The sequence below is a fragment of the Pogona vitticeps genome, chromosome 1 (genome assembly GCF_051106095.1).
Source record: "Pogona vitticeps strain Pit_001003342236 chromosome 1, PviZW2.1, whole genome shotgun sequence".
Taxonomy (NCBI): Eukaryota; Metazoa; Chordata; class Lepidosauria; order Squamata; family Agamidae; genus Pogona; species Pogona vitticeps.
In genome coordinates, this window is record NC_135783.1 from 126,577,880 (window position 1) to 126,600,419 (window position 22,540).

Below are 22,540 nucleotides of genomic sequence, written 5' to 3' on the forward strand. Positions count from 1 at the left end.
TTCCTACAATGCCCTGAAAACAACAGTACATTTTCACATGGCGATGCTGGTGGGGGTTTTGGAATCCCCATTCCACATCATTTCCCCCAAGATGATCTCCTCTGCCTCCTCCTGATCTTCAGTAAAATGCCTTCCAAAGATACCAGTCACTTCCATGAAAGTTTTTGCATATACCTATTTTGTGCAGAGCACGTGTTAACTTCTGCTATTGTCTGTACTGTTTTCAAATTATTAGTGCAGTTTTGTTTCCACTTTAATATGAGGTTGGGATAATTTTTCGGGGACCTAATGGTGTTATAAATTAAACATTAAAAATATTTGACCATATTTTTCATTTCCGTTTCTGATATTTATCTGTTACTTCCAGTAGAGTTCAAAACACTTTAAAAAGAGGCTAATGAGCACTGCTTTTGTCAGAATAAGTGCCTGTGTTAGAGAGAAGAATCCATAATTCTTGCATGTCAGTGGTGGATGTTACACATGCATGGTGTCTTGCGCATATAGATCATCTCCCTCCATTGAAAGCAAGAGGGAAATTTGTCTAACAGCGCAGTCCAAACTCAAGCTGGCTGGAACAAGTTCGAAATGGGTAGAAACATCTTCTGCCAGCTGATCTTGAATCCACTGACACAACAGGATCTGCCAGCACAATTGTTGTACAGGCTGAGACATGGCAGCAGAAAAGCAAAACAATGTACAGAGGAGGGACGGAATAGAATAATAGCTGTGTTACACCTGATCCTTTTCAGCAGATTCCCAGCCCTGTCCTGCACAAGGTTAGGCTGGGGTTAGGTTAGTCCTGAGTGATTTGCAACATATTCTGGGAGGGGTTTGGACTGAGCACAGCGTCAGCTGCCTTAGAGTCCACCCATCCAGTCCTCAGCCATCTTGGCTTGCACCCTAAGTAAGAAGTTGTTCAGGTACAAAGAACTCTCAACTGGAGGGCACAGTTTCAGAATGATAAGGATTGACAACAATCTCCCCTAATTTAATATAGAAATAATATCATGTGCTATATGCTGCAATATACCTTTGCAGTATACCCAACCATTTCTAAAGGACCAGCAATCTAGGTATGCTGGGAGTAGCTAAATATCCATAACCCTGGCTCACACACATACAGAAAAACATTCACACACCTTCTGTATTTTCATTCCAATGTCTGTTAACTTCCTGCAATAGAAAATCTGGAGAAAATACATTATGTACACATTGAAAAGAAAATCATGATTGATCTTCATGCTTTATCTGAAAACAGTGACTACACAGGATGTCCAGAAGGAAATCTTGCTTCCTGTTGAATTAAAGTGAACAAAACTCACATGCAAAGATTTTTGAAAGTTACATGTTCCAGCTACAGTTCTGGTCAAAGTAACTTGGAGGTAATTCATTACAAATAATTTAGTTACCTATAACTGGTTACTTTTGCAGTAGCAAGAATATTACTAATACCACTTCAAAAGTAATGCAACAAATAGGTGCAAAGTTTTGGGAGAATGTAACAAATAGCATTTTTTGGATGTATTCGAAAGTCAGTTTTAAAGGGCATTTTAAGGCAGGCCATTTTAGAAGCACTTTGACTGCAATTTTTCAACTGCTATGGCACTATCTTATCAATTCTTAGCAGAGATGGGAAAGGTTACTTTTTAATATATAACATAAGTTTCAGAATCCCATTCCACACCATTATAATGTATCTTTGTATTTAGGGGCACAGTGTCAGAATGGTCCAGTGAGAAAAAGTGGGGGATATTTTTGTATATTTTTCTGACGTGCTGGTGTAACAGTGATGCGGCATGCTAATAATGTGTGTTGCGTAACACAATTTTGTGAACAAAGCAGTTACTAGGAGAATAACAATCTGGCAGCGGCAAACGAATGAATAGCATATTTCTTTAAGAAATAACATTCAAAGATCTGGTTCTAGTTGCTTTGAAGAAAAGCCTGCTGTGCTGTGGAAAGCCCCATTTAGCTTGGAGTTCATCCAGATCCAGTACACACTTCTAATACATGTACAAGCATTCATTTTTTGAAAAATGAGAAGCATAGCTTCCCCCACCCACCCACCCCTGGATTGGATCAAATTGTCTGGGGAATTTTATATTTGTTAGTTCAACGCTGCCATGCCATGAATACTGATGCACTTTCAGAAATCTTAACAAGATTATAGTGAGCTTCCTTGTCACTGATGGCAGTGATGCCTGGAGAATATTGGAGGTCACTGTAATGACGTCCAGGGATGAGTGTCTTGTGCTGCAGCTGGAAAGGCAAAAGTATTTAACATGTAGGAACTTGGATGAGAACACTATGAGAGTTATCATTATTGTCATTAATGAGTTTTATGTCCTATGCCAAAAGAGCTAGGTGACCTGTGAAGAGCAAGCAGTAAGCACTTTCCTGTACAGGGGAGGCACGCTACCCTTGAAAACAGTACTTGCTGTTCATAAGTCGTGAATGAGACCTGCCATATGTAAAACATATAGCCTACATAATTCCTTATCTAGCTCTGCACCAAGTCTATTTCAATTTTAACTAATTTTATGTCCTAATTCGCCTTGCAGTCTGACTTGATAAAGTAACTTTCTAGCCAACATCCCCTTGCCTTCTTATGCTAGGGTAACACAAATGGCATACCTTTCAGCGGCAAATTGTGTTACTGTATTCTTCCATCTATAAGGTACCCCGTGTATAAGATCGCCCCCCCCCACTTTTCTAACCCCAAATTGAGAAAACTTGCTTTGAGTATTCGGTCTCTGGGCTCAGAACACTCGGACATTACGAGTCCCTGTTGAATCTGAGTACTGCCTACAGACTCCACCTTCAACAAGGTGTGTTCCAACTGGTTTGTACAGCATCAGCTGACATCAGTTACATAAGGCTTGTGAGAGGCAAGGTATGGGCTGTTTTGTTCTCTCCTCAGCTTGCTTCCATGTACAGTATAAGATGACACTCAATTTTTAGTCTAAAGATTTTAGACAAAATTATCATCTTATATATGGAAAAATATGGTAAGTTAAGAAATCACTATACACAGTATCAGTTGCATACAAAGTTGTGTGATTCAGCATGCAACTGATGTCCAAGCAATTTCTTAACTTATGACAATTTGCCTCCAAACATTATGCTATTTGCATAGCCAGGCGGGAGGATTTTGATCAGTATTATTTATTTATTTATTTATTTATTTATTTATTTATTTATTTATTTTATCTCCCGCCTATCTGGTCAAGCGAGGACCACTCTAGGTGGCTAACAATCTTAAAATAATACAGTAAAAATGTAAATAAACAGTTCTAAATCATAACAACACTAAATTACGATGCACAAACACAAAACATATAACAGTAAGGGGGAAAGAAAGAGGTCATGAGTTATGTGATGGGAAGGTCTGCCGAAACATCCAAGTATGTCTTATTGAAAAGATTTCAAAGTGGTAGCTGTTAAGAGATTGGGAAAATGAGAGCTCATGGTTTCTGTTGCTGTTCCGGAAAACTGGCCTTATAGTTCATGTTTAGGATGAACTGACTGAGGTGAGGCTGGGGAATGCCTACAGGTAATTCGAAGGCAGCACACAGTTGTGTCTTATATTTGTGAGAAAGGAAGCTTCAAGGCTGGACTGATCTCACTCCTTGATACAGAATTATCAGAATGGCTTCCACTGAGTGAAGGCAGGGGGCAAGAAGTTACTCTCTTCTTCCTGAAAGTTCGGGGAAATTTGACACCTGTTTGGCAGATCTTATGAAAGAGTCTGGAAACGGGCATTTTTGGGTACAAAAATGGAGATAGAAATTACTTAGTTTAACCTAGCTATCTCTTAGGAGAATGCTATGCTCATCTACTCCTTTGCTATACAACATACACTGTGTATATGTTCTGAGGATATGCTGAAGCCATGCCAAGATGTAAGCATTAGCATAGGTTAGCTAGCTTTCTTATTTTCTTGTGGAATTGTGCTGTAAATGTTCTTGCCTCAATGATTTGATTGCTTGTTTTGTTCTATGTACCTTTGACTGTTCTCCAACTGTTAAAACTGCTTTGACGTTCTGCTCTTTTTGATTCTACACCATTTTTAATAAAATGTTTACAGTTGTTTGGTTATTTTGGAACTGAGAAGTTGATGACACTAAAACCAGGCTTGCCTCGACGGTCTACCAGGATCCTGTGACTTTTGCGGGGGTTTTTTTTGGGGGGGGGGAATTCTTGCAGGGTTGGTATAAGAGCCAAAGCACTTAAGCTTGTTAAAGTTTTGGTAACTCTCTGGAAGTACTGCTTAGTCAGCGTGGACTAAGGTGTTGGGAAGATACTGGCCAGGAAGATTTTCCCCAGCCATCAGCACATTTGACCCTCCTGGATTTTGCCTACACCAGTACAGGCAGGGCAGTGTAGTTGAGTGGTTGTTGTGGGACTTTCTGACCTGGGTAACCGTGACAGTTAGCCACATTAGTCTGTGCAAGCATATCAGACATATCAGACAAGAAAAATGAAACAAAAAGAGAGAGAGAAACATGTTGTGGCCCCTTAAAGACTTAGACATTCATGTACACATATATTCATCCTCACCTATGCACATGTGCATATATCTGAAGTATGAATATTTTTAGCAAATCCAATGTGAACAAATAAATGTACAGACTATTATAATGTTGTTTTTGAGAGCTCATTTTACCCAGTGGTGAGCAAATAAAATGTAACATTTCATTATATATATATAATAATAATAATACTGTATATAATTAAAAAGCAATATGATTTTTTAATACATTCTTGTTCCCTTTTGTCCTTTATTTCATTTTAGCTGTAGGTCTTGCTGCTTGCCCAGAACCTGTAATTCCTAGCAATGGATTCAAAATGGGCGATAGATATATGGTGAATGATGTTTTGTCATTTCAGTGTGAGCCAGGTTACACACTACAGGTACACATGTCCTCTTTCCTAATGTCCTATATGTGTGCATTTTCTTCACTTACTGTGTTTCTTAGTAATGAAATGGGTATTGTAATATTAGAATATCTTCTGCTGAGCTGGTATCTATCTGTCTAAAGAAAGAAAGCTAAATACAGAAGAACCATGTCAGCTTTTAACTACAGTCAAATCTTTATCTCACAGAATACTAGAAGAACTTGTTTAAGTTCACTGGTTTAAGTACCTGGCTATAGATCCAGAGGCTGGGAGTTCAATCCCCCACTATGCCCTCCTTTACAGGGGCTGGGCCCTATGATCTGTTCTAGCTCTGCAGTTCTAAGATGGTGGTGATGAAGATTTATTCATTTTGTGGTTTACAGAAGAAGCCAGGCCACTAACTGATAGTTATTTTTGCATTCTGTCTACTAAAGAAAATAAAACAACCTGGGAATGACTGTGTATTAAAACTGCATTAAGACCACCATATTGCTTTTCACATTGTCTACTAGAGGTGATGCCAGGAATTGAGACTGGTCCTTTGCCTGTAAAATATCTGCTCTCGGTCTGAATTATAACTCCTCTCCAGATGCTAGGCTAATACTGCAGTACCACCCTTGGATGTGTGGGAATTAACCCCACTGTGCCTCTGAGCTGAAATCTGTACAATTGCAATGACAAGGACAGGATTTTTTTTTTCTTGCTGGAAAACTGTAATGTTAGAAAGCTTTGCCAGCTCCTATGCATATACCTTCCTATTTGCTTTTCAAGGAAAACTTGGAAGGTATGGTTTCATCTGACCTTGACAGGGATTTTCCCCTTCCCTCGATTTTTTTTCTTCATTTATTAATTCTGATTGCTCTCAGAATTTTATTTTTCCTTTATTGTTTCTTCCACAAAGCAAATACATACATAATAGGAAAAGTTGTATTGCAGTCTTACAGTTTTGCCTGCTTAGTGAAGTTAGCTTCTTCAGCACAAAAAGCATTAATATTACAAACTCAAACATTTATATATCTATTATTGAGCCAGTAAAAAGAAAAGAAAGATGTATCTAATAAGACTTTCCCCCACCCATCTGTAGTGTTGCTTTACTTGGCAATGATTGCTACATTATGATAATGTAAGACTATATTAATGCAATCTTTATTTAGAAATAAATTGATTACTTTTAAGTAGATATCAGTACAAAAATATATCTGAGTGTAGATTTTGTGCTAAAATTATCGCTGCCAAAAGCTAGTATGGAAACTGAAACAATCAATTGCTGAAACCTGCAGGGGAGGTCTGAAGATGTCAAAAATTTCAGTGAATTTCCCATCAGAGAGCACTGACAGTCAGCTGTTGTGCACCTGTATGTGTCTTATAGCTACCACCGTAGAGTGGGAACTCGGGCAATGGATGGACTGACTATGAAAACCAGCAGAATAAATAACTCAGATGTTGCCCATAAGTATGAATATAAAATATAACCATAGATAAGATCAGTGCAAGCCAAAGGGGAAGAGTTAGGAATGGCATTACAAAATAAATAACACATCTCTTCAAAATAAATCTGAAGGAATATTATTTGCAGTGCACTGCTATGTGCTTTCTTACATTGCAGTAAAGAAATCTCTATACTATTTAGTTCTACAGAGGTAGAAAAGTGCACAGCTGACTCTAGTCATGGAAATATCCTGTGAACACCTGTCAGGAGAATATATTTCTAGTCCCAGCATTGACAGCTCATAGAATAGACTCTTCAGCATCTTCTTTTAAATCTGACATTGTATTTTTAGACTGTATGTTTGAGGCTGAAATCCTGCTGCTTACTGCAGTAGGTTGCACTAGTGTAGGGTTGTTGAATCAGTAGGGATTTGTTAAAATAATTCTCCATCAATTCCATTGATACAAATGGGCCTGCTCTTAGCATAGTACGTCACAACAAGACTTAACCCAGTGGAACTTATGAAGATGTTGAATTACCAAATCCTCTCTGATTCAGTGGGCTTACTGTAATGCAACTTACTCCGCTAAACTATAGGATTTCAACTGTAATGTTAATAATCCTGAGAAGCTTGTTGAATGACAGGATTAAATAAGCTAAATAGGCAGGTAGATGAATAAATGGCTAGAGAGATCAATAGAATTATAGTATATACAATGTCAGAATACAGTTTGTTGGAACAATTTCCTTGCCAGGAAAGTTTACAATGTTTGGTACTTTCCGGCTGAATCTCAATTGTGGCTGAAACAATATACACATCTAGGCTAAGTTAGATTCAGTTTAATAGGGTTTATTTGTGAGGAGGCATATGCCGAACAACTTGATAAATTAGGTGAATCTAGCTCTCGTTTAAAGTAATGGAATAAATTAGTCATACCTAAACTTATGTCCTAACTAAAAAGAAGAAAAATCAGTGTGGTCCTTATATACAATCCTAACACAGTGGTGGATGACACACTTGTAGGTCCATTAGGACAGTGGTTCTTAACCTTTTTGAAAGAAACGCCCCCTTGAGCTATCGCCCCCCTCCCCGCGGTGATGATATCTTTCTTATTTATTTATTTATTTATTTATTTATTTATTTATTTATTTATTTATTTATTTATTTATTTATTTATTTATTTATTTATTTATTTATTTATTTGTGACACTTAAATCCAATGACCCCTGAAAACAAAATTCAATTGTAAGAAAATGAAATGCCTCCCAAAAGTAACATTTTATGATTTAGTTGCAAGTGAATTTTAAGACACAAAAAGAAATATAAAAAGGGCATAAAACAAACTGCAATGCAGGAACTAAAAATTTCAAGACGAAAACTCTGAAACTAAATTAAGATTGGAGGAAAATATCTATTCATGCACACTGTAAAAAGGCTGCAGCCATCTTCACAGGTTTGGCTTGCTCCAGGGCCCCCCTACCGCCCCCCTTCTGCTCCAGCACCCCCACGCCGCCCCTTTTCGTTCTACCGCCCCCCTGAAAAATGAAATCGCCCCCTGGGGGGCATTATCGCCCACGTTAAGAACCACTGCATTAGGATTTCACAAACAGGCAAGCTCTTGAACCCTACTTGTTCATCAAGCTGAGCATTATAGAACTGAAAGTCAGAGTGGGGAAGTGCAGAAGAAACAAAAAAGTCCTCAAAATAATCACACACACATTTACCGATGTGAATTAAATGCAAGATAAAAAGATTAAAGAACCCAAACCATCACACTTGCAGAGAAAATATATGTTCTCCCCCTTGAGCAATTTGTACTTGCAAGGAACACCATGGCGAGGAGCTCCTCAACACACACACACAGAGAGAGAGAGAGAGAGAGAGAGAGTTTGGGGCAGAGTTACTCAGCACAAGCCTATTCATTAGTTTGTTGAATTTATTCTTGCTAGGGATCGTACCAGCATCAAATTCCAATAATTCTATGGAGGAAGACTTAACTTTTAAGGGTCAAGTGAACACACCCATTTGTATGTACAGTATCTAAGACATTATGGCACATTCATGTTTTGCACAATCCATTCTCCAGCAGATTCTTTGCCTTTCTACAATGAACCATTTGGTAATGCAACTGAGAATGTTAATGAGAATGTTAACACTGCTCTGTAAACCTACACAATCACTGAGTTCAGAACAGTGCTTCTGAAACAATTTCTTAAGACATGTGGCACAACTCATTTCCCATTTTTAAAGGAATTCTAATTATTGCAATAGTCTTTTGTTTAACCTTAATTAGAAAACTGTCATGGGTAGTAAAGTGCAGGGGAGATTAATTGGCAAAAGGATTTTATTAGCAACACTGGTGTTTTCTTTTTCTTTTTCTTTTTAGAAACATTGTGTTCAATTGCCAAGGGAAAACTAAGGAAACAGAGGATAATGATGCACAATTATTTGATCTGATTTCTTTTTTTTCTCCTTTTTCTTTTTAATCCTAGGGACGTTCTCATATATCTTGTATGCCAGGAACAGTTCGCCGTTGGAATTATCCTTCTCCTCTCTGTATCGGTACGTATGCAAAGCAAAAAGTGTGGATCTTATATAACACCCTATAGTACTTAAAGCACTCTCTGGGTGGTTTACAATTTAATTATGCAATTATACATGTTGCCCCCACACACACACACTTTGGTAAATTGAGATCGGTAAATTCAGCTATGTACTCAATTTGCACACAACGGGTAAATGTCAGGTTGGACTAGTAATAGTTTATTTTCCCATGCAGACAAATGCATCTTGGTTATCACTTTCACATACATACTTTTTTATTTAAAAGATACATTAATCTAGCATTTGTGGACATATATTCAGAAGCGCAACAATACGTTTTGTTACTCATGGTTGTTTGGAACTGTGTTAAACAAGATAATATATTCTTGTTTTCACATTGAATATTATCTGCATTCTTGATTGTTTTAAGTTGTAAGTACTAAGGATAGTTGTTCACATGTTACCTCTGGGATTCTGTTACAGCAGATTTCAGAGGGGGTTCATGCCATCCTATGACATAGACATCATCAGTCAAAGAGCAGACCTGATTTGCTAAGGCAGTGCTTAAACTGAGCATGATGTGGATAATATAAGAAAAACAGAGTTGATGGGTTGGTGTGAGCACCATGTATGTTCCATAGCATTTGAATGGGATAGGCTGTGATGTGGAGGGTCTGAGAGGAAGCCACTATCTGTGAGTGGAAACTTATGTTTATGGAAAGTACTTCTATCTGTTTTCAAAAAATTACCTTTGCCTGCATGGTACCCTATGGCATACCCCAGGTGTTCAGAACTGGGTCTTCTAAATCAGTGGTCCCCAACCTTGGGCCTCCAGATGTTCTTGGACTATAACTGCCAGAAGCCTTCACCACCATCCCTGCTGTCCAGGATTTCTGGGAATTGAAGGCCAAGAATATCTGGAGGCCCAAGGTTGGGGACCACTGCTCTAAATCATCGGGAAGGATGTGGGAAGGTTTCAGAGATTACCAGGAAGCACAGAAGATTAAGTAACCTGCTAGCCTTTTTATCTTGTCCTATATTTTCCCTTTTCCCCAGATTTAAGGCCAAGAGGTTTACTGAACCTCAGGTAGACAACTTTTCGTGGCTAATGGACCGTGTTCACTTAGAAGGTTACATGTCTGTGTGTGTAGGTCTGCTATGTTATAGAATTCTTTGCCAGTCTGACTTACATGAATGCATTTACACAAGTACAATTATTCAGTCAGATTCTGGCTGTAATATGTTCAGATAATGCATCATGATTCATTTTTTCCACCTTAACCAAACATTTTAGTCTAGATTTTTATCTGGTGGAGGGTTATCTAACAATGACATTTTCTAAAATGAAGAGCATCCACAGAAATATGTTGGCGGTGCTATCTTATCTTAGTTATTCAGGTATTCCCCCCCCCCCCTTGACCATAGAAAACAAACAAGGCAGACCCTCCACATCGTTGCAGAACTCTCTCCAGCCTGCCAGCTGCTTTTCTGTTTCAAGAATATGATTCTCAAGTGCATTCTGAGTCTGGAAATGTAGCTGGCAAGTTGTAGAAAGTCTCCAGATATTTTGTGGAGCCACACTGATGTCTTGTTCTTTTCAAGTGTCAAAGAAATCATTGCAAGCCCTGGTCAACATTACCTGGTTTCCATCTCTGCAAGGCTGGACTTCACATTTTAGCTGGACTTCTTCACATTTGAATGGGCGATCCTGCAAAACAGCCATGTTTGCGTCTGCCCCAACCCCTTTAAATATATGTTAGTGGCTAGAAAAGATTTCTAAGCTGGTTAGAAGTTAATTTAAAATTTAAAGAATAATACAAAAATTAGAAAGAACAAGTTTGAAACTACTCTCATAATGTTTTAATCATAGTACTCATTAAATTATTCTTAAAAATAAGCCAACAGAAATGTACAATTTCCTGCCTACCAGTATAATTTGTAGATGATTGTTATGTAATGATAGCCTGAGGCTGATAGAGTATGTGCTTCCTTGCCTTTTTATATACTTACAAACTTGTGTTTAGTGTTATTAGTGATTGTCTCATGAGTAGAAACTTCTATATGTGGACATATAGATTTATTTTAGCTTTGGAGGTTTCTGCATTCATTGCACATAAAAAAAAGGCATTGACAGCGTTGCCAGCTCAAGTTAGTGACCTAGAAATCTTCATACAGGAGCTTGCTGTGTAGAGTTGAGGGCATGCAGAAGTCTCTGCTGGTATGGGTTTATGGGTTTACATTATTGAAGTGACTTGAAGGTTGCTTAGACAATTCTTTGCTGGGTAACACTTAAGCATTAAGTAAACGTCATTGGTTTTTATTTTATATTCCACAGCTAAATGTGGTGGTACACTGACAAACATGGCGGGGGTGATCCTGAGTCCAGGTTTTCCAGGAAACTACCCTAGTAACCTAGGCTGTACATGGAAGATACTGTTGCCTGTTGGATATGGTAAGGATCCTAATGGACGAATAATTTAGATTTTACATATATAATAATATATATAAGACTGTGTGCTACTAAGTCAAACTCTGAATTATGGCAGCCCTTTCCAGGATTTTCTAGATAGAGTGTACTCAGAAATGGTTTAACATATATATTTTCAGTTTACCTGGGACCTTTCTGACTTCAAAAATCACAACTGCCTTATTGTGTTCCCCCCCCCCCCAATTAGTTTCCCCAAATGGCATTGGGAATGTTTGTGCCATGATGACCAACAGAACTTTAACAGTAGTATGGAATTTTTTTTAGAATTCCTATTGGTATGTGCTGCTTTCTCTAGCGAACACAATTTTTATTAAAATGTAAAAACAACCTTTTTCCATATTATCCCTTGTAGGGGACTGGTTTCTGTGCAGGAGTCCTCTGCTGCCCTTTCCTCAGGTTCTGTCAGCAATTTTCCCAAGCCTGCAGACCAATTTTAGGCATCCTTCAGTCTCGAGAGACTATGGTAATGTGCTCTGTATGGAGGACTTGGAACAGCGTCTAGTGTGGCTGAGAATGCCAGTTCGAGAGTGACAATCCCTTCCACACTGAAGACAAATACAATCTGTACCTCGTGCACAAATGAGCTGTAGCAGGCCCGATGTTTGAAAAGAAAATTAGTAAAAATCCAACTACTTTAACCTACTGACAGAACTGAAGCCATCAGTGAAATTGGGAATGAGGCAGAGTCCTCTCTATTCATTGCCCCTGGTGTGCCCTAAGAATGTGCTTTGGATAAGTGACAGGTCTGGGGTGGCTGCAGAAAAGGAGAAGAATTTTCAGTTTAGGGATCTGAAACCCTGAGTCTCCATTTCATGGTGCTTCTCTGACTCTAACCTATATTTCCTGCTGCCCTTGTTTCTTATGTGATTTTTGAGTTTGGGGTCTGTTTCAAGGAAATGTATTTTTAATGTATTTTTTAAAATCTGTATTATTATTTGCACACTTTACCTAATTAATGAATTTTTCCCAATTGGCTAAAGCATGTTTCTGTGATTTTTTTCAAATGTGTGCTATAACAATGTGTGCCATGTTTTGTGCCCACTGAAGCTTTTCTGAAGCTTTCTCTGAGGCGTCCCATAAGCCTCACATGGGCATGGATTCCTGAGGGGAGTTGTGTTTCTCCTTGCAGTAAGTCTGGCAAGGCATGAAAATGGTACCTTCATTGAGGCTCTTGAATCCAATGAAATTCTTCAGTCTCTAGTCCAGTGGATTTTTCTCATTGTTGCCTTTAGATGAAGCATTATTTATGAGATCTGTCAGCCTTGTTCTGAATAATGGAGACTGATATGATGGTGTGAGATAAAACCTCAAACACCCCATTTCATTAGCTATGTCCTTTCTTAGTCCTCTAATGAGACACCATGTCATTTACTTTGCATTTCCCCCCCCCCTTCTTCCTCCAGTATGTTTACGGGTAATCCGTACATTATGCATGAAGGGTGAATAATAAGCCTAGATTGAGCAGTCCTTATCCAAATAATTCCATGGGTAGCTTGAACTTGTTTATAACCATCTTATACTCATTAAGAGACATGCTCCTGTGACTTCAAGGAAAACATCTTACAATGAACAATAATTAGGATGACGTGATGGTCGTGGTTAAGTGTTGTATAAAGGAATAGTAGAAAACTGGAATAAAATTGAAAAGGAGATTTCCTGTTGTAAAGAATGATGGTGGATTTTGAGATTTAGTTAATTCCAGTTGCCTGTTGTTAAAAACGAGGTATTCATTTATTTTCCATATTAACAGCTTTATTTCATTTCATGGATTTATGTAACATTATGTACTAAGTAACGATGATACTCTTTGCTAAGCTAATTAGTTAAGTTGGCTATAATAAATCCTGCTATAATGCCCTGTTCTTAATAATTAAGTTTTTCAAATGTCTTGCTTATCAGTTAGGGATTTGTATGCAGTTTTGACATTAATTAATTTATGGAAACATTATTTGGTATGGTTATAAAAGTAACCTCTGTTGCAAGATGGTTTTTTTATGGACTATAAAATCATGGATCTGTTGACAGTTAGTGAGATCCAGTTTTTAAATGTGGAGGCTTGGATTATAACTTCCATACTGTAAAGTTATTTAGGGTATGATCACGCAGGAAAATAGAAAGGATTTTGGACTGCTGATGGAGATGTCCAGTGCGATGATCACACCATTTGTGGGAAATTTGCCCTCCAGCCTGACCCCAAGCTGGACGTAGGGCTTTGATCCAGCTGTAGGGCTACTGCTTTTTTGGGTGGACTGATTTCTTAGCAGACAGAAGGGAAATTCCTGCAAAGTGATCCTTTCCCATGTGATCAGGCATGCCCACAGTTTTGTTCATGGAACAGGGTTTGTGTATCTCCCCCTTATTCCTGCACACACCTCCAAATATCTGTTTTTGGTGATTTGTAGCCTAGCTAGAACGTTGTATTCACTGGAGTGGAGGACTGCAGTGGGCCGAATCAAGTTATAAGGCCCTTCCTGTAGCATAAATATATACTGTTACCTCGACTTACCAGAAGGAGTCCAATGGTGCTTCCCTGAACAGGATGCTGTAATTGCCCAGGGGATGCCCAAATGTGTCCACACTCCTCACATTCTTCCAGGGGACAGCAGCGCCTTCTATGACCCCTGTCCGCTCATGCAAAGGCACCATGGTATTGTGCCCTTTCCCCCAATCTCCAAAATATATTGAACATCTTACAAATGTATCACTTTCCACTCAGACATGTTTTTGTTTTGTTTTGTTAGCAGTCTTGGGAAATGTGGAAATAGGCTGTTTGTATGGAAGAGCAAATCCAAGAAATTGTAACTCAAAAACAGATTGGGGTGTGCATCCTGAAATAAATGCCACTTGGCTGCAAACCCCAACAGGAACACAATGGAAAGCCACATAACCACAGGGGGACATTTCACTGGTGTGACTGCAGCCTGAGTTTCTTTTGCATGAACTCGAAAAGCACACCGAATCAAGGCATGGCTACACAGACATTTGTCCCAGCTTGATGTGGACTTCTCTGTACTGCAACCTGGCATTTAAATAGCTTTTGCCTTCTACCCAGAAATGTTCAGTTATCCTGGAAAGTGCATTTCAGGCGTCCAAACATCATAGTCTCCCATCTCCCTCACCCTTATCACCACCCTCATACCATATGCTTTCATGGCTATTCATATCCTTTATTAAAAATGTTTAGTGGGGAAAGTGCTGAACTGACATAACATGGCAAGCATTTAAATATATCAGTTCAGCGCTGTTATCTATGTGCTTTGGTGCTAAAATAGGAGAAGAAATAATTTTAAAAATACCATTTACGGATTTCATTGAAGTTGTAGTCCTTACCCGTGTGAGCAGAAGGGAGGCAAAAGGAGCAGGATTCTGTCCCACTCTGCACATCATCAGTCACGTCCTCTGGACTGCTCAAAGAACAGATATAGGAGATCACATGAGCCCAAAGCAAGATGAAATAATGTGACTGGAAATGGCACAAAACAACTCAAGCCATGCTGACTGAACAAAGCATACTGCCTACTCATGCCAGAAGATTGGATCTATTTTCGATTAGTGCAAATGGTGTGTAGTTGATGGAACAGTTATCCAAAAGAACAGTGAGGAACACAGCTCAGACAGCGGGACAAATACTTAACTATTCATTTCCTTATTTAGAACTCACCCTGCATGGGCCCAGAAGAAGACAGGACTGTAGGGCAAAGTTTATGATGTATGTAAATCTACTTAGCACATACTGGAAATGAAACTGGGGGAGCAGGTAGGTTTACGAAGCTGGAGTCTCGGACTCCAAAGGGGGGTGGGGTTAGTTTTAGGGGTTAGTCCTATTTCCTTTTCTTTTTTCTCTTTCTTTGTTTTCTTGTCTCTATTTGCTTTGTCTGCATCTCTGTGTGAATAAAAATAAAAAAAATTAAAAAAACAATATGGAAAAAAAAAGAACTCAGCCTGCTGTATCTCAGAAAGAAAGTGTTAAACTTGTCATACAGTTTCCGGACTAACAATTTGTCAGATACTTCTCACATCCTCCATGTGAAAGGCAACACATTATAGGTGTAAAAGAATTAACCAGAGAGGAGGTTCATAGATGACAAATGGAAGTGGTTTCCACAAAAATACCTCCTTTACAATTTTTTGAGTTCAGAATCTAACAAAACTTTATGAAATAGAGAAGTTAGAAAAAATGGAAATGAGAAATCAGAAAACCAGGTTGAGTGTTAAAAAATGAATATTCAGTTGCGTAACAGAAACTGCTTAAATATTCTTATTCAACAAAACAAAACTGCATTTCTAATTTTATATCTGATGATCATATACTGTACATATATATATAATATTATTTAGATGTGTACACCATAGAGAAGTGAACCATACAACATCTTTATCTCAGTGAAAAATGAAGGCAGGGAATCTCTCTTTCATCCTTGCAGGGAAATTTCCCTGCAGGCTTTTTCTTTTGCTTTTTTTTTTTTCATTGGATGGCTCAGAAGCTTTGGGATCATTTTCTTCTGGGAGAAACACAAGTTGTGCAGGATTGTGCAAATGGCATATTTTCCCCCTGCAGGATTCACCAGAAAGAGTGTTACACAGTGTGAAAGAGTGTTACAATGGGTGCAGAATTTGTCAGTTTCCTGTATAGAAACGGTGAAAAGTAGGGGAAAGGGGGACACTACTGAGGTAAACACACACACACACACACACACACACACACACACACACACACACAGACAGACACAGACACACACATAAACAGACAGACAGACAGACAGACACACACACACACAGACACACACACACACACACACAGACACACACACACACACACACACACACACACACACACACACACACACACACACACGTATCTGTCACATTCACTGCAGAGGGCTGTGGAAGAAGATGCCTCTTGCTATTAAGAGACTATTTTCTGTTTTTCAAAGAAGCCAATTGAATATAGTGTTTAAAAATAAAATTAAAAGTTGCCAGCTTGGAATGCAGGGAGAATCATATAGTTAAAGTTAAAAGTTTGCTTTTACCCTGCAGCTTTTAAACTAATTAATGAATTAGTCCAGTTAAAAAGTTAGTTTCTGTGGCATATTTTTGGTACGTTATATTGTGATCCTGAATGTAAAATATAATTCCTAAGCATATTTTCTTATTATTGTTGTGTTTCCATACAGGGGCACATATACAATTTCTGAACTTCTCCACTGAAGCTAACCATGACTTCCTTGAAATTCAGAATGGCCTTTATCACACGAGTTCCATGATTGGCCAGTTCAGTGGAACAGACCTCCCACCTTCGTTATTAAGCACAACGCATGAAACCCTCATCCACTTTTATAGCGATCACTCAGAAAATAGACAAGGATTTAAACTCACATATCAAGGTGAGCATCAATGAGAGAACTGAACTATCAACAACTTCAATAAGAAAAACCACAGCATTCTTCCTCCTGATTTTGGCTGAATATTATGAGCATTCTTTGAGCTTTTTAGGTTTATGCATTTTTACAAAGCATTTTTAAATTCTGGAAGTTGTTCAGTTGGAGTGTATTTTATGTTCTCAGATCATGTTTGTTCTGACGAGCGGCAAGTACACATTCCAACTAAATATATTTATGATATCTTGTTAGAGGATTATTGAAAACACTCACCCTAGAATTATTTTGTAAATGTTTTATTTGTTATAATAGAAGTTTTATGTCTTCTAGTACATGTCTCAGAATTTTCACCACTTGAAATAGGTTTCTTTAATACAGTATTTTCCTTTAGCAATGCACTTAAGGCCCATTAAGTGGCAGAAAAACAAACTGCAATGCTATTCAGGAATAAGCCACAGTGAATACAATGGGGCATACTCCCATGTATAAGTTTGCTGCCTTTCCTTGGAGCCTTTCTCTGTATTGTCATCAGTAGACACATGAATGAAGAACATCTCAAGAGCTAAACACGCCATTGGGGAAAAGGTGTTGAATAGAAATAAATGCAACAATATCGCTGAGGACCTAGTAGTCCCCTTTCCAGAGCATGACACTCTGCCTGAAAGCTGTCACAGACTGCCAATTTAGATGGCCGCCTATATTCAGCTCTTTGCATGTACGATGCTGTTTTTCCATTGAGGTGAATGGGCATCCTTGCAAGCAAGAATGAGCAGGGCAGTCTGCATCTCCCTAGTCTATATGGAATGGTTAGATCCTTCAGGAGAGCTGTTGATCAGCCTGCATTGCCAGACACCTCTGTCAATGCCTTCTGGTGGCACGAATGAGGAGCCTGGCATCAATTAAGTTCTCATTGGCACTTTGAAAAACACAACAAAATAATAGCCGAAATGGACATTTTATCAGAAATCATGAAGGACTATCCCTTGCAAAAGGCAACAGAAAGATGGGATCTATTTAACAAGTGGACAGAATCAACAGGCAGCTTGTGAACAGTACCTATTGAAAGGAGAACTGAATCTAGAAGGCAGAAAAGAGTAAATAGAATAATTTAAAATCTGGATATGGCAATAGGTATAGAATGGATGAAAGTATGTTATTGTCTCCCCTCTTCCTCATCAATCCCAATTCCCTTTTCCTTTCTGTTATCCCTTATAAAAAATAAAAAGCACAAAAAAAAGAAAGAAAAAGAAAAACACAACAAAATAGAGGGAAAAGCCTTCCATTGATTTATCTAATAGGTGGATGGTTTGCATTGTACTGTGACACTACAGAGCATTGATTTGTAAGAATGGAGGTGAATTTTCAAGCTCTGAACATGATTTATATATTATAGACCTAATTAACAAGTCATGAAGCTGTCCATAAATCTCGTAGCACTTTTTTTTTTTTGGTCACAGCACTGATTTATAAGTCACATTGTTCAGCTGATTTATATGCCCTGTCCTCCATTCATATGCCTTTACAGAGGTCAAAACTGTGATTGGGTGATGCGCCTGTCCTAATATATACCACTACTAGGTGAACGCTGAATGAATTGAGGGTAATTAGGAGCAGAGAACAGGAACTGAGACACCAAGTGAATATGTTCTTGTTACGGAACAAGGAACAATAACGGCAAACCCTGGGCATTATGTAATGATAAAGACATTTTTAAAATAGTGTTTATTAAATTCATCAGCTACTCCCCAAAGGCAGAAGGGACCCCAAAGCAGTTTACAAAAAAAGAACAAAAACATAGTATATAATGTCCTTTAAAATTACAGAGAGACCAATCCTTGCCTTAAAAGTCATGTACAGAACAAACCCCATCTCCTTCCATCCAGCATAAGAGTGAACCCTAAAAGCCAAGCCATAATACTAATTCAATGTGTGGGAAAGAGAAACCTCTTTAACATGTTTCAGCAGAGGAACTGCCTTGGGGATCACTTGCCATCATCATTAAGAGGTTACGGAAGAAAAGGCCCATTCTCTTGTTACTTCATTTTCCTTGTCTCTTGGTGGTGGTGGGGGCACAGGGGAAAGAGTTTCAGATGATGAAATCGGAATCTAGGCAGGATCATGGTGCTAGAGGTAGTCCGTGAGATACTGAGGTGCTGAGTCATGTAGGGTGAAAGGCAGCAGTTTAATATACGCTCAGGGACTAACCAATAGCCAGTGTAAGTAGGTCAGAAATGAAGTTTTACAACTTGAACACCTAGGTCTGGTCAGAAGCCTGTCTACTGCATTCTGCATTAGCTGCAGCTGGGGACAGCCAAAATAACACAAAACAACTTCCCAGAATTCATAGATGTTTCTCCTGAGTTCTCTTAGTATAACACCTGATCATCATCTCTTCTCCTTTGCTCATGAACAGGTTTTCTTTGTTTTATATTGGAGAAAGTTTGGCCCCTAAAACAAATCCTGCCTGCCAAGACATGTCAGATTCTGTGATGTTCAGAGGTATTCCCAGTCAGTTTAGTTCTAAGATGAAGGGGGAAAGGACTGGCCTGAGGAGGGATGAGATGTAATCCACTGGGCCTCACATATTCCTCCCTTTTCTACTTCTTCAAGAATATTCTGTAACCTCCACTTTTATTGGAGGGACCAAACTGGCCATTCGTACTGGCCATGTGACCACGGAAGATTGTCTTCGGACAAACGCTGGCTCTATGGCTTGGAAACGGGGATGAGCACCGCCCCCTAGAGTCGAACACGACTGTACAAAAAATTGTCAAGGGGAACCTTTACCTTTTTAAACTGGCCATTCATCTTAGACCTTTCAGGTGTCAATCGCTCTTCTTTGATTTTAGTGTGACAAAAACAGACACGACCTCACAGGAGGAATTCTTGCAAGGAAGGGAGATGCACATTTTCAACCCGAAAAAAGAAGGAGAACCAGATGAGAATTCCGTTGACCTCAAATATAAATTTCCACCCTTAGCAACAGTTTCTGACATTTTCAAAGGTAGTTAGGCAGAACAGGCATTAAAGTAATCTGATCTTGACATTTCCAGAGTATAGGCCACTGAAGCCAAGCTACCATCTTTAAGATAGTTGTCATAGTTGGGTCACCAGCTGACGCTGGTAGAAGGCACAGTGATTGTTCAAGAGTAACACCAAGGTGTGTACCTACATCTTCAAGGTACGTGTGGTCCTATGTAAAATTAGTTGCACCCTAGCCTTCTGGACCAAGGGATCACACTCTGGTCCTATTGCTATCTTCATCAGGTACGTCAGGCCCCACAACACAGACACTCTCTAGGCAATGGAAGGAACATCCGTCAAAGGCAGACAGCTTTACAAATCAGCCTGTATGCCATGATGTGGAGCCCTCAGTGGCCTGTGGTTTCCTACATGCAAATAATACACTCTTCTACAGGCATTTTCCTCTCAATGTGGCCAGTGGAAGGAGGACCAAAGGGGATATGTCTGTGGTCATTGTGCAGCTCCATTTTCCCCCGAGTTTTGGCTTTCACTGTGATTACAACTGCATTTTTACCTATAAAGACTTAAACGGCTTGGGTCCAAGCTATCTCAAAGACCATTTCTCCCTTTATGAGCCTACCCAGGTTTTAAGATAATCAGGGGAGGCCTTTCTCTCAGTCCCACCATCTTCACAGGTGTGTTTGGTGGGGACACCAAGAGGGCCTTCTGTGTTGCTGCTCCCAGACTCAGGACCTTCCTCCTATTGGAGGCCAGGCTGGCTCCATCTTTGCTGTCCTTCCATAAAAGGGGCAAAGACTTTTCTCTTCAGGCAGGCCTTCTCATAGTGACTGGCTATGTAAAGCAGCAGGGTCCCTAAAATGGAACGGTTGAGTGTTTTCTTGTTTTTAATATGTATTTAGAACTGTTTTCATCTAGTAGATTTACTATTGTACACAAATGGTGATTCGTGGTTCTTATGATTACCCATGAAGAAGTGAGATTTACCCACAAATGTTTGCATATTGTATATTTTTTAATTTATTTTTTATTAGAGTTCCCTAAAGGCTATTGCCTACTCTTGCATTTATATTTTGTCTCAGCCACATGGCTTCCCCCCCCTTTTTTTTCTAATTTCAAAAGAATCATGTGTTGCATGCTGAAGTAGTATCTAGAACTATCCTGCTTCTACTGGTTGAAAAAAACATTATGGAATAGGGAGCGTTTCATCTAACAGAGCATAGTTAAGCTTGTTTTTTAAACCACAAGATGGAGAGAGATGGCTAAACATTAGAAGAGGTGATTATTTAGGTCTACAGACATATAACCAGGAACTTTTTGTGCCTCCTTTCATTTGCAAATTAACTTGCTTTGCTTTCTGATTGTGATTGGAAGGAAAACGTAGCCTTTGTTTGCAAATAGAATTGCTCAGAGACAAAGGTCTGCTGAATCCCACCTTTGGAACACTACCAGATTTCAACTTCTTAGAGAGGTGGGCTATATGTAACATGTAGTTTGGTCCTCACAAGGCTTGTGAATGTTCTCGCATAGCTAACGATGACATTTACCTTTTATCTCCTTTTCAAGCTTTGGGGCTTCCCAGAGGTATCTAGCTGATCACTGTGTGACCAAAATAATGGACAAGGCAGTTTTTGTTTTTTGGTCTGATCAAATTAATTTCCTTGTTTTTATTGTTCAAAATCTCTCATGACAATGCTGTTTTGTCCTCTATGTAGATATCTTAACGACTCTACCATGAAATTGGAGATACATGCTTATTTTCTCAGTTGACTTTTATTTGTCCTCTTATTCTATATGCTTGAGTTACCTCGTATAAATCTAGCAATTTCCAGGAAATCTTGTTAATTTTGTGGTGATGGAAGGGAGGAAAATACTGCATTTCACTATTTTCTGTTTTTCCCTCCTCTCCAGCATATGAATTACAGAACTGTCCAGATCCTCCTCCTTTTTTCAATGGCTACATAATCAATTCAGATTACAGTGTGGGTCAATCGGTCTCTTTCGAGTGCTATCCTGGATATGTATTGATTGGTCATTCTGTTCTCACTTGTCACCACGGGATCAATAGGAACTGGAACTACCCTTTTCCAAAGTGTGAAGGTACCTTTTGCTGCCGCAACATTTTCTGTGTTTTTAATCCAAGCATCTTCCCCTCATTATCTCTATAAGGAAGAAGAAGAGGTCGCAGTCATAGAAAATGTAATAGCAAGCGTTAGCTATTGTTTGCCAGTTGAGATATTTTGATCCCTCAGCACCACCAATTTCTTATTTTGCTCAGCAAATCAAGGTCTTTCTCTCCAAAGTGGTTTAGCCTATATATATTGATCTCCACCACACCTCATACATTAACATTAGATCCATGAAGTGTACCCAGAGAAAGATCCATGTGCAACATGGATCACAAATGGAACAAGCACTTGTCACCATCCCTGGCAGTAAAACCACCATTATCACAAAGTGAATAACAAAGGCTTGCCCTTTTATGACACCGCCTAACTCTACGTAATGGTAGAGCTGTACCTACACAGCAGCAGACATCTCCGTTCCTGGAGAGGGGCAAAAGAAGCTTTCTGAAAGCTAAGATCAATGATGGTTGGCTGATTCAACCTGCATATACTGTACATCCCATTCTCCTCACTAAAAAAATAAATTGCAACATGAGTAGAAGAGGCTTTCTTAGTGCAAGGTGCAAAGACCTTGACACAACTGGCAAATCACTGTCCAGCTTCCACGAGCTCCTTTGATGGCTCTGTAGGGGCTTTCCAAGAAGGACAAACTGCCATCAAATGCTTGGAGTGAGGGTGAGGTTGAAAATATTA

The 22,540-nt window shown here is 39.0% G+C and overlaps 1 protein-coding gene across 2 annotated transcripts in view; it reads left to right on the forward strand.

The window, feature by feature from the left end:
• CSMD1 (CUB and Sushi multiple domains 1) overlaps positions 1–22,540 on the forward strand; it is a 1,337,717-nt gene that overhangs the window by 1,186,512 nt on the left and 128,665 nt on the right. For both annotated transcript variants that reach the window (XM_078386602.1, XM_020797818.3), the window contains 5 exons: positions 4,796–4,914; positions 8,822–8,891; positions 11,209–11,325; positions 16,536–16,745; positions 21,633–21,821. In XM_078386602.1, the coding sequence (XP_078242728.1) occupies positions 4,796–4,914; positions 8,822–8,891; positions 11,209–11,325; positions 16,536–16,745; positions 21,633–21,821 (705 nt within the window). The remainder of the gene's footprint in view (positions 1–4,795; positions 4,915–8,821; positions 8,892–11,208; positions 11,326–16,535; positions 16,746–21,632; positions 21,822–22,540) is intronic.